General features: G+C 36.3%; 1 protein-coding gene across 4 annotated transcripts in view; it reads left to right on the top strand.

Annotated features, from left to right (window-relative positions):
- Window positions 1-13,180, top strand: part of Klhl13 (kelch like family member 13) — a 158,040-nt gene that overhangs the window by 76,729 nt on the left and 68,131 nt on the right. For 2 of the 4 annotated variants that reach the window (XM_028887287.2, XM_028887288.2), the window contains one exon: window positions 12,653-12,718. The exons of 1 other annotated variant lie outside the window; for it this stretch is intronic. In XM_028887287.2, the coding sequence (XP_028743120.1) occupies window positions 12,653-12,718 (66 nt within the window). Of the gene's footprint in view, window positions 1-10,811; window positions 10,914-12,652; window positions 12,719-13,180 lie in introns of those variants that run through there. One more of the 4 variants, XM_028887289.2, reaches the window with a different exon arrangement.

Here is a 13,180-nt window from a genome sequence, read left to right as displayed (position 1 = left end):
AGCAGACCTAGGCTATGAGGGATATGGTGATATTAAGGGATGGTTTTGATGAACTCATTGATGTATCCTTTGATTGTATATGAAGACAATATTAACTAGTTGTTCAAATTATTTGCTGCTGTTCTATAAAAATCAATTGTATGCGAAACCAGTATCCAACAAAAAATGAAATAATTTGACATTTTTACAAGCATAATGAGAATGATGTTTTTCTTTGCATGTCATACATATAGAAACACATTTTGGTGTGAAAACTTTGAATAACAGTGCTTCTTTGAAACATACAAACATACAAAGAAAGCTATCCAAAACCTACACAAAGAGATTCAGTCTTTCCAATGGTCATCATAGAACCTTATGAATTAGAAATACCATGTCTAGGTGTATCTCTGGAGGAATTTAAAACTAATGCTCGAAAACTAATGCTCAAACAAATGTATGCTCATGTGAAGGCAGCCCTGTTCACTATAGCCAACAGGTGAAAATTGGTGATGGGGAGCAAATCTTTCATGAATATAAATTTTATCTGGGGGAATAAATTTAGTTTGCAACAACTTTGGTGAAGTGGCTCCCTAACATTCTGAATATAGTAGATGCCTCGAAAGTGTTCACTTAAGTCATTAATTTTATTTCATATGACTGTCAGTTCAAAAAAAAAAAAAAACAACAACTACCAACAAAGATGTTCAATAGTTTGGTGTGTGTGGTACTATGTGTGATGATGTTAGGTTGTTCACAAATATTACCTGTTATAGGAGCTGTCTATCTCTTTTGACAAGTTGTTTTTATCAGTGGTAAATTATATCCATTTTCTAGTCACAGTCACAGGGATTTTTGTTTTAAAATGTTCAGTTTTAGTATTGATTTAAAACAAAAGTAAACAATAAAGTTTCCACTGAGATGACAAATGAAGACAAGTCACGGATGACTGAAAAATGGAAACTTCAAGAAACACTGTTTTCTGTGCTCAAGAGAATTTATTTTTAATGAGTACATATTGAACATTAGTTTCAGCTCATCAAAACTGAACAAAGGCGTAGTTTTTGCCTTTGGAGCTCTCATCCTAAGAAGGGTGATAAGTCACGCTTATCAATAATTCCAAGAATCGGAATGTGCCAAGTTCTTGAACAGAGGACAAAGTGAGTTCATAATAAGGTACCTGTTTGGTTAGCAATACAATATGGAGAAAATAAACTGAAGGGGAAGACCCTCAACTTAATTTAGGTATTGTTGCTCTGTTAGGACCCCTCTACCTCTACCTTTTTCTCTATCAGTAAACTGGACGTCATCTAGATTCCAGCTCTCCTTTATCCCCTCATATATGGAGATAATATACCAGGGACTTATGAATATATGACTTTTGGAGCTAGACTGGTTTGATGCAAATTCTAGGTCCAATATTTATATAGCATGTAACTGTAGTCATGTTGTTTTGTTATTCTGTGTCTTAGTTTTGTATTTTAGAAAGAATATTATCAAAACTTACATTATAAGGATATAATAAGGATTAAGTAAATTCAGTGATCAAGTGGGTGAAACACTTTTAATACTATTTGGCACATAGTCAGTGATAAACATTAGCTAATGAGACTTGTATATTCTTTTTCATAAAAATCCCTTTGACTATCTTCCAATACTACTGTCTTATTTTGACCTGATTTAGTCACAGTTGGAATTGTGCCCTGACTAGTGCTGCATCCTCCTTGCTCTCTACTCGCCTCTGACTTGATGCTTTACATGCTCTTGCTTATTTATAAATATACTTCACAGATGTCATCTCTCTGAAGTGTTCTCTGATTTCCTGCCCTAGTACAGTTAAGGCTATTGATGTTCATTTATGTCACCTTGAGCCTAATGCATGTATTTCACATCTCATGTCCCTTTGGCCATTATCACATTGAAATGGGGACCTGAATTTATTCAGTATTGATGTACCAGCCTAAGCACAGCCCCTGGAACAAAGTAGATGTTTATTAAATTCTTGAGTAGCTGAATGAAGGACCTCCGCCTGTAGGTAGTTGGCTTACAGTCTTCATTAGAATACTGCAGTGAACACATATGAGGAAAAACAGCTGCACATATGTGGTAAGTGCTGGAAGAGTTTAGAATATGCCATTTGTTTATCTTTAGAGTAACCAAATTATATTTGAAATGTAAGAAAAGGCAGAACTTCTGTGAAAACAGGAGGTCATACACAATCTGTACAAGGGATTTTTTGGAATTTGTTCTAAAGGTTTACTTGCAGATCCATTTTTTGAACATTACATATCACATCTATGATGGTGAAATTTGTAGCCCTCATACAATAACTACAATTACTGTAGTTAATCTACTTACATAGTCGGTGTACCCCCTGGACAGTACCAGCCTGAACCCCAGAGCTATGCAGAAGCAGAGCCTCAGGAAAGATGTGTTAGATTTTTGACCAGAAGCCAGAGTTGTGGAAGAAGTTGAGCTTTGTTGTTTTTGTATGCTTTTTGCAACATCCAGTCTCCCTCTTCTACAGCACTTTCTATTTATTTTTCCCTTCCCTTTCTTCCCTCCATATTGTCACACATAGTATCCCCTTGCTATATTTCAAATTAATGGCTTTTTTTCTTTGTTGTTACATATGTGTGTATGTGTGTATGTATGTATGTGTGTATGTATTCCTAAATATATAAATATGATTATCTGTGTAGGGGTGTGTGTGTGTGTGTGTGTGTGTGTGTGTGTGTGTGTGTGTGTGCCATTGCACACTTGTGAAAGTCAAATGACAACTTCTGCAAGTCAGTTCACTATGTGTATTCCAGAGATAGATCTCAGGTTATCAGGGTTGGCAGCAAGGGTCCTTACCTACTGAGACCCCTTTCCTTGATTTCTACTATCTTCCAAAGTCCCTTTGTTCTGCTAACATTCTTGTAATAACACCCTGCCTAATATTGCCAGGGTTATAGAAGTCTTTCTCATAGTCCAGCCAGCTTCAGTCCCTCAGGGCAAAAGCTCTTTGCTATTTGAAGAGACTTGGTTGAACTAATTCACACTAATGTGTGAATAGCTGACAACCCCCTCATCTTGGAAGCTATAGTTATTATAATTTTGACAGGCTTCTGGTTAGCTCACATAAACCTGTAATGGCTGTAATTTCTGGCAGTATATCGGAGCAAACAATGGGGCAGGATGAAGTGAGGTTGGAGGGAGAGGGAGTTTCACACCAGAAGGTATTTTGAGACTGCACAATCCTCGCTTAAAACCATCCCTTAATTTCTCTTCTTGACCTCCCTCCTTACATCGTCACTGTGTATTCTCATGTACAGATTTGCTATATGCAGCAGGTTGTATCATTTTTTCCTATTGGATGCATGGCAGTTCTGGTAAGGTGGTGGTGGTAGTAGTTGTAATGGGAAATAGAATTGGATTGAAAAAGAGGCTCCTGAAGGGCATCAAACCTCAGTCTTGGCTTGTGATTTGTTTATCCAGGGTCCCCTTTTTGCTACTATATTTCATTGTCCAGAACCTTATTCCTTTAATTGGTAATGTCTGCATTCCTGTCTGGCTGACTGTTCTCTGTGGCTCCTGAGATGGTCTTTCTTTTTTTTTTTTTTTTGGTTTTGCGAGACAGGGTTTCTCTGTGTAGCTTTGCGCCTTTCCTGGGACTCACTTGGTAGCCCAGGCTGGCCTCGAACTCACAGAGATCCACCTGGCTCTGCCTCCCGAGTGCTGGGATTAAAGGCGTGCGCCACCACCGCCCGGCCTGAGATGGTCTTTCTTAAGGACTGGATTCCTAACAGCCTTTATGCTTCTTATACTCTAAACAAGGCTGAAAGGTCTTGTATGCCTAAATTTCCATTTCCCCAATTTTGAGTCCAATGCTAGCAAAACTCAAAGATCACATTATAAGACTATCCTTTTTTTTTTCTTTTAGTGAGCCAACAGGCCTCCCAGTGTTGGCTTTCCCAAACATAGAAGACAATATCTAATGATCTGCATAAGTTAGCCCTCATAGCTGCCGCAGCTTCTGCCCTCACTGCCTGGACTCCATTTGTCAATCCAGTTTGCAAACAGGCTCTTTCTCTAGGGAAGTCCAGATGTATTTATTTTTATATTGTCCATTGTGTTGATATCTTTGCTATTTGTTACCTGCCAGTCTGTGTGAAAGGAGAGGCAAGGAAATGTGGAGATAAAGATCAGAGATTCATTATTAAACCTAAATAAATCTTTAATTGGATAGAGTTTCATAGGCCTTTAATCAAAAATAGGTATTTATCTGTTTTGAAAGTTGGGATCATGTTAGCATTATGCTCTCCTGTGTTTCAGTTATATTTTTGTTTACTGGGGTATATTCATTGTACATGCTGCTGGGTTTCATAAAGACAGATTCCTTTGTGTATATGATGTGCATTGACTGTATCCACCCCCATACTCTACCCCCACTGCTTCATGCCTCCTTCCCGTCATCCTGCTAGTCTCCTTCCTTCTTCCAGCCTCCCATTTGCTTGTGTAGTTTACTCTCGACTGCCCTCCATACCATTTGTATTACTGAGTATTGGTGATGTGCAGTAGCTTGCTTGATTGAACCTACTGTTTCATATTTTTGCTCCATCTAGTGGAGCATTGATTGTCAATATTGGATTTCAAAATGTGTTCTTTCATCACCACTGGTTGAAATAAGAATTTAATAGAATCTTAAAATCCACATAATACGCTTCTATCATTTTTAATTACTAGTCTGTAGAAATGACTAGCTTTAGGAGAGACAACTTCATTTTTTTTTCAGCATTCACTAGATTAGGTGGTGACAAGCCTATGAAACATTTCTTTACTCTCTAAGCTTTACCAGCTTTATCTTTACTTAGAAAATTGACAGTGAGCACTGCTTTTATTCTAGCTAAGCATTTCCATTGCTTAATACAGTTCACTAGTCATTTACCAAGTCCTCCCCACATCCATCGTTTCCACGGCCATTTATCTACTGTGCTGAGCATTCTGCCAGTCACAGGGTCTGTCATGCAAGCATCAAAAGGTACCACTTTCAGTGTGCTGCTTGCTATTGTAGTCTTTTATTTATGTCTTGTGACTCATATTTTAGTTTGGGGAGGATAAGATCCCTTTAATGATTTCTTATTTAACTATTAAAATTGAGTTTAGAGTGAAAAGAACCACCTACCTCTGCTGACAGTTTTTTTTTTTTTACCGAATTTATATTTTTATTCGGTTGTTATTTGTGAGGCACTGAGTTAGGTATTATAAAAGCATAAGAAAATCTAACCTCAATTCTTGGGTTATATGAGTAGGATTGTGTGTGTGTGTGTGTGTGTGTGTGTGTGTGTAGAAAGATGGGGAAGGGAGAGAAACAAACAGCTATAATCCAAAGAAATAGGAAATATAATACTCAGGAGGATAGAACCCAGCATCTGGTAAGGGATGTGTGGGAGAGTTTCATGAATACTTAAGTATTACTAGAAGTTTCTTTGGTTGACAGGGAGCATGGAATTCCAAGTGGAATCATCTATGAAACTAATTGGGCACAATAGAATATGGCATGTTTAAAGTGTTTGCCAACAAATTGCTGATTGATAGATGAAAGGAAACCTCAAATTGACACTGGGAAGATATTTCTGGCACAGGTAGAGATTGACTCTTCTACAACTTTTGTCATGCAGCTATAGTATAACTTCCCCATCACTATGCGACAACCTTCTTCAGAGAGGACAGTGTGGTTAGTATTTGTAGTTTGTAGTTTTCCTTAAAATAAACAACTCTCTGTGTGTGTGTGTGTGTGTGTGTGTGTGTGTGTGTGTGTATTCTTGTTTTCCATTTATCTCAACAGTTGTTACCAAACTGAATCATTTAACATCGTTTTCTCACTGGTGGAATGATGGGACATTAACAACTGCATTGCCTACTAGAGGATCAGCTTAACATGAAAATGAAATACTTCATAATTAAGAAATTTTTCTGGTTGAGTTTAAACTAGTACTTAACATATCTAGTATTTGGATAGGAAAATCAGGTTGTCAAATAATTGACAAATGAGGATATTTGTACTTGTTTATTAATCTAAAAGGTTTGAGCTTGTGTTTGGAGGATTTTCTTTGTTTATTTTTAGATTAATTTTTTCAAATTAAAATAATAAAAATTTAAACTTAACCAATATCCTAGCACATATGTTCTAACCCCTTTCAGGTTCTTATTTAGGTTAGTAAAATATGTATATTTCATGGTAAACTTTGATTAATTAATATTGCTTAAGCAGTGTGAATTTTTATCAAATGTATTGCTATGTAGTTAGTTGTATGGTATGAATTTTGTTCCATATATTTTAATAAATAAATAAATAATCTAATGAATAAATAAAAAATAAATAAATAAATAAATAAAATCTAACCTCATCTCTCGGGTTATATGAGTAGGATTTGGTGTGTGTGTGTGTTATTTATTTATTAAAATAAATAAATAAGGCTTATTTATTTATTTTACATCCCAGCCACAGTACAGTTTCCCCTCCCTCTTCTCCTTCCAGTCCTGCCCCCATCCTCCCTCTCTGTCCACCATCCCAATCTACTCCTCCTCCATTTTTGTTTAGGAAAGGGCAGGTCTCTCATGAGTATCAACAAAATGTGGCATATCAAGTTACAGTGAGACTAAGCGCTGTATGTATTAAGGCTGGATAAGGTGACCCAGTATGAGGAGTAGGGTCCCAAAAGCCAGTAAAAGAGTCAGAGACAAAAAAAAAAAAAAAAAAAAAAAAAAAAAAAAAAAAAAAAAAAAAAAAAGAGAGCCAGGTGGTGGCGGTGGCGGAGCCAGGCGGATCTCTGTGAGTTCAAGGCTAGCCTGGGCTACCAAGTGAGTTCCAGGAAAGGCACAAAGCTACACAGAGAAACCCTGTCTCGAAAAACCAAAAAAAAAAAAAAAAAAAAAAAAAAAAGAGAGAGTCAGAGACAGCCCCTTGTTCCCACTGTTAAGGAGTCCCACAAAAGAATCAAGCTACACAACTGTAACATATGTGCAGAGGACCTAGGTCAGTCCCATGTAGGCTCCCTGGTTGTCCAGTCTCTGTGAGTCCTTATGAGCCCAGGTTAGTTGATTCTGTGAGTTTTCCTGTGATGTTATTGACCCCTGGCCATCTCCTTTGACCAGATTGATGCCTAGCTCAATTGTCATCAGAGAGGCCAACTGGTGGAAACAGATGTAGACCCACATCAAAACCTTAGGCAGAGTTCGGGAATCCTGCAGAACAGGGGCAGAAAGGATCGTAGGACCCATACTATTTTTTAAAAAAAGAGATTTATTCACCTATCTTATGCATAAGAATGTTTCATCTCAATACATGTGTACCATATATGTGCCTGATTTACTGGTGGAGGCCATAAGAGAGCATCACCCCTCCCCCCAGAATTGAAGTTACATATAGTTGTGAGTCACCAGGTGGGTGCTGGGAACTGAACCTGGGTCCTCTGCAAGAACAGCCAGTGCTCTTAACCACAGAGCTATCTCTACCGTCCTGAGTTTTGACTTATTTTAAGGATATCTAAGACATTTATGATTTATTTCTTTAGCCTTTGCCTCCTTTCCTATTTTGTCCTAATCCAGTGAGCACAGGCAATAGTTATTAGTAGCAGAAAAAAGCATTGTTAGCTACTCCCTCTCACTTGCTCCGTATCTACCATTGTATTGAATGGCAGTACTACTGAGATCTGGTAATACACCTGTAGTATGAATTTCTGAGCTATAGGAATATGAATCATTACTTTTAATATAAATACCCTGACTAACCCTTCTTTATACCAGTGATTTTCAAAATACGTCATCCATAGACTTAAGGACAAAAAACTACAAACAACCTAACTTAACCATGTTCTGAACCATCTTAAATATCAGCAGACAGAAAGTTATCATGAATGTGATAAGATGATGTGATTTAAAAATGGAGTGTTGAGCCGGGCGGTGGTGGTGCACGCCTTTAATCCCAGCACTTGGGAGGCAGAGGCAGGCGGATCTCTGTGGGTTCGAGGCCAGCCTGGGCTACCAACTGAGTCCCAGGAAAGGCGCAAAGCTACACAGAGAAACCCTGTCTCGAAAAACCAAAAAAAAAAAAAAAAAAAAAAAAAATGGAGTGTAAGGGGATTATACTAGACTTACAGTAGATACTTGTTATGATCAATCACAGATATACAATACTTATTAATGGGCTTTCATTGATAGTTTTTGTACTCACCCCTCTCCCCCATTCCCTTTACAACCTTAATGATCTAGCTAGGAGAATTTCAATAAAATATTCATTCTAATGAAACAATAATGTAAACCTGATCTTTCTTTCCTGTCAGGTCTAAAGGAAATACTATGGTAGTTACTCTGTTTTCTAGAACATTAAACGGATGAATGGTCTGAATTATTTTGTCTTTTTTTCAGTGCAGTTTAAAAACATTATTCTGATGACAAATTAAGCAATTTTTATGTCTTCCTAACTACTAGTCCTTCCTGAAGATTATTTGAGATGTGGCACATTTCCAAAGTTACATACTGCTTTTTTTCCTCTGTATTTAATTTTTTCTTACAAATTAGTATAAAGTGCTCAATAAAAAAGAAGGGTATGTGGACAGCTTTTATCTGGGAAATCTTAAGTCAGAGCGCATACACTTTCAAGTATTAGCTACTTTTTAAATTTATTGGCTGCCTCCTCTTAATTAACTTGAACATAAAACCATGATTATGATGAAAAGATTTTTTTCATTGTTGACATAAATGAAAACATCATGGTTTTTGCCTCATTGAATAAATCTTAGGGTATCATGCATCCATAAACAGGATGAAACAAAGCTTGAATACTTACTGAGTATTTGATATTGGGGGTAATGAGATGTGATTCCATAGGGTGAGACTATTGATATTCACACACCTAAGGATACCTTCTTGCCCTATATTAATCTCCTAGCAAAACAGTTAACCCTTTAAAAAATACCACTCTCTTCTTACACTCAGATTTTCTTCTTTAACAGCCCAGCCCTGAAGATTTTGAAGCAAGATCAAATGATTCACCCTGTTTCCCATCTCTTTCTGTGGTCCTCATGAATTCCTGTAGTTTCTAGTGTGCCTTCAAGGTGAATACTTTAACTTTACTGCAAGTGATAAAAACATAGTCACAGTTTGCCCCAACTTAAACAGCTGTTTTTTAAAGGTCACTTGTCCCTCTTTCAGCTATTCTGTTGGCATCTTTCATCTAGTCTCTAAAATTTTTGAAGTACAAGATTTGACACAGCTAGCAACGAAGGGAACCTCCTAACAGGCCCGTCTCTCCCCCAATTCTGATATTCTCCTTTGAGATTTGAGCATGGTTTAGGAAGTTGTTAAAAGTAGTGTGTACTTTGAGATCTGGGAAAGTGGGTTTCTTGAGCTCACTTGGCCCCATTCCCTGTTCCCTGCCCTGATTGTCACCCTTTTAATCAATTCTGTTTCATATAATGAGCACAGGATCAAAGTGATTTTTTTATATATTATATGCTAAACATTAGAATAATGCACAGTCCCTCTTAAGAAAAATTTGACGATATCACAGAAAAGAGTACAAGATGAGGTAAATCTACAAGGATGAATTTCTCTCAGAAAAGGAGACTGAGGGGGTAAAATTCCATGCCAGGGGACCTGTAGAGCAAAACCAAGAAAGAACAAAGAAAACTGGGTATGATGGAGAGAATGACAACCTGCTGTGTCTGGGCTGCAACAGCAATAAGCTGAACGAGCCAGCCAGCTACTGTGTAGTGGATCCTTACTGCACTTACTGCCTGATTAATTCTGCTGTTGATCCATCCACTCACTCAACAAATGATTCCTCATAACACAGAGGATAAAATGCAAATCTTTTCACTGTCATGCATTGTCTTCTGCTGTGTGGTCTTTTGTATGCCTTAAAATCCACGTCCCTCAACACTACTACTTTCTTTGCGGCCACTCAGCCGCCGCCGCCAGCTCTAAGGCTGTATTTAGCCTCAGTTGCAGCCGGCTTTTCATTCTTCCTGTGCTCTGGTACCCTGGTTCTATGCTACTAAAGCTTCTCTACCATGTTTTTCTGCCTGTTTCCCTCACTCAGTCAGGAGCTTCTTAAGATCAAAAGAACTGTGTCTCATTCACTTGTATATCAGTATCAGTAAGCATAGTATGTAACACAGATAATTCCAAAAATAAATGAATTTTGAGTACTCACTGAATACTAAAATTTTTATCACATGTCGCTTTATTTAAAAAAATGATTCAGAAATAATATGAATGAAGAATTAAAATGGGAGATGCAGGGAGAACAGTTACATGTCTTTTTTGAAGTATCTTGTTTGTTTAGACAAACCAATAAGAGGTAGATTCCTGGAAAATTGGTGTAAGAGAAAAAATACAGTATTTAATGACTGGCTAGGATTTATTACAGCCTGTAATAGAGAGGAAAGTGTGAAGGATAATAAAAACTTAAGACCCTATTACAAAGAATAAGATTGTGATCCTTGCAAAAATAAGGTTATTTTGAGGTAAACATGTTTTGCCGGAGTCAGAGCTCCTGGTGCCTGCATTTGTCTCACTGGAAGATGAGCTTTCTGCTCCTGTTCAGTTTGTCAGGCTTTGGATTCACTCAGTTCTCATTTTCATATCTGATCAGGAGTTTAGATGTGAAATATAAACAGTTCAACCACACTGGCAGTAATTTCTTATCAAGCCAAGGTGTGCAGGACAGGCGTTTGCATTTGAAAAGCTTGTTTCTGTTTCTGGGAGCTACAGTTGAAGTGTTATACCAGGCAGATGCACTGGGGTGCGCCACTGTGTAGTAGCAGAGCCTAGCTGTGCATCACAGCTCTTAACTTTAAAACTCCAGAGAATTTGATGAGAGAGGGATCCACAAGAACATGACAAATGATGAGAGTTCAAACCTTAAGAGAAAAATGGGCTTATTGGTAAGAGACCTTTCTTTTCCTTTATTTACTACTGTTACTTATTCATTAAAATAGCAAGCCTGTTATTTTGAGCTGTGGCTGTGAAGCGGTATATAAAAATCAATTTTATATGTATTGTAGAATTCAGGAGACATATTGGTAACCATGTAAAAATCATAGGGAGCGTGTGTACAGCTTGATTTCTTTTTACAAAACCTCTAAGGAATTTTTATTTTACTTCAGACTGTGGAATGCATTTATTTATATAGCATAAATGTAATGCAGGTTGAGAAATATGTATTTTTTAAAAGTTAAAATAAAGAATAGTGACTTGTGTGGAAATAGATAATTTCACTTAGTCACCAGAAGGTGGCACACCAGATTGTTCTTACATACACAAAGAAAAGGAATAATATTAATAAGAATATAAAATAACATGTATTTAAAGGTATTTTAGTATATTGTAAGCACAGGAGTAATAGAATTGTTTTTGCTTGGCAAGGCTTAATAAGAATGTAATGACAAATGTGAATTTAACCTATTATACCTTTTTATTAGTCAACCATAATATTTATGTGTTTAGCATTTTTAAAGTAAGCTTTGAAATAGTATTACCATTAAAGAGATACTATCTTGAATATGTCATTTTCACAAAGAAATAAAATTCTCTACAACCGTCATTTTTTTGTAGAGAGCCCTTCCACTTAAGAGACTGTTTGGATAATGTCTTTGTCAAGGTCTTTTTAAAGATTCTCTTAGACTTTGATTTAGTTATGACTTTAATAATACACTAGTGCTTGTGAAATGATCCAGAATAAAATATCTGAGATGGCTTATTTTGAGGAAAATATTAGGTAAGGCTAATGTTTATTTTGTATAAGCCGATAGCAACATCAATGCAATAAATGCAAATAAATTATGCATTGTGTTGGAGTGCCTCAAACATCTGCCAGCAAATTGTAATATTTTTTTTAGGAGAGTTGACTGTCAGCAGCATATACTGCAGTGTTTCTGTAGTAGTGTCTATTTTTAAAACTGCATTCTGGAGGCACTACCAGAAGTATGTCTGTACAATGTTGTGTGTGTGTGTGTGTGTGTGTGTTTGTGTGTGTGTGTGTGTGTATGTGTAGGAACTACTTAGATGAGAAAACGTCGCAAAAAAAAATCCCACAAATTTTCTGTACAGGAGACTGTACATCTATTTACCTGTTTTTATTAATTACAAGCAGTGTGGAAATAAGGAAAAAAGGTAGTAAATTATCCTAAAAGAATATTAGTCATATGTTCTCTGAAAGATTATAATGTCTGTCATTTGCTTTCTGGTCTTTATGGCAAAGCAGTGTGTCAGAAAAGAGCTGACCTTTAAGCATAAAAAGCTAAAAAATGACAAATCATTCCAAAGGCTGAGGGTATATCTACTAAAAAAATGTTTCTTTCTATGCTAATTTGATTAGCTTGGTCTTGTAGATCAGCTGCAAATCAATGTTATACTTAATGCCAGTCTGCATTTTATAGTTTCTTAAACATTAGGAAAGCTTCTAAAAACAAATGGAATCTTATGATTTTCTATGTTACATTTTGTAAAACTAATTTATATAGTATTAAATTGTTCTGTGGACCTTAAGTATTCAGAATTTATAAATATGGCCTATTAACTAACATTAAATATTTTCAGAGTATGCATTGAAAAATTTGAACCAAGTACAATAAAGCCACAATTAACCAGATTTTTTTTTTTTTTTTTTGCACTCCACTTTCAGGAGACGGAGGCAATTGTCTTTAAAACAAGCCGATTTCAAGGATATATTCAAAAAAGCAGCTTCAGGGTATGTCCAAGGGTCTATATTTTCCTGTACCTGTTTTTTTCTGATAAGAATTTATTTTAATAAGAGACCCTGAGGTATCTGAAGACATTCAGTTGTCAAATAAACTTTCATTGATATCTAGGGTCTGTTGATTAAGTATTGTGTTAATAATATTTGCATCATTGTAATTGTGTTTTACATTTTTCAGTTTCAGTTCACAAACCTAAGTTCATTTGGCTTTCTTATCAATGCTGTGAGATAAACAAAGACAGTAGCATTTTTCTCTAATTTACAGAAGAGAGAAATAGCACTTGAGGTCATTAAGCTAATGAGTGTCAGACTGCAACCAGACCATGGGTCTCTTGTTCTTTTTTTTTGCTAATGGATGAAGTTTAAAACAAGTTTTTAACATTTAAACATGTATTGCATAATCAATCTAATTTGTACTATATTTGTTTTCTAACTCCTGTACTTTTTTTTTTT

The sequence above is a fragment of the Peromyscus leucopus genome, chromosome X (assembly GCF_004664715.2).
Source record: "Peromyscus leucopus breed LL Stock chromosome X, UCI_PerLeu_2.1, whole genome shotgun sequence".
NCBI lineage: Eukaryota > Metazoa > Chordata > Mammalia > Rodentia > Cricetidae > Peromyscus > Peromyscus leucopus.
Note: the sequence above shows the minus strand (reverse complement) of the source record. Positions and strands in the feature narration are given on the sequence as shown.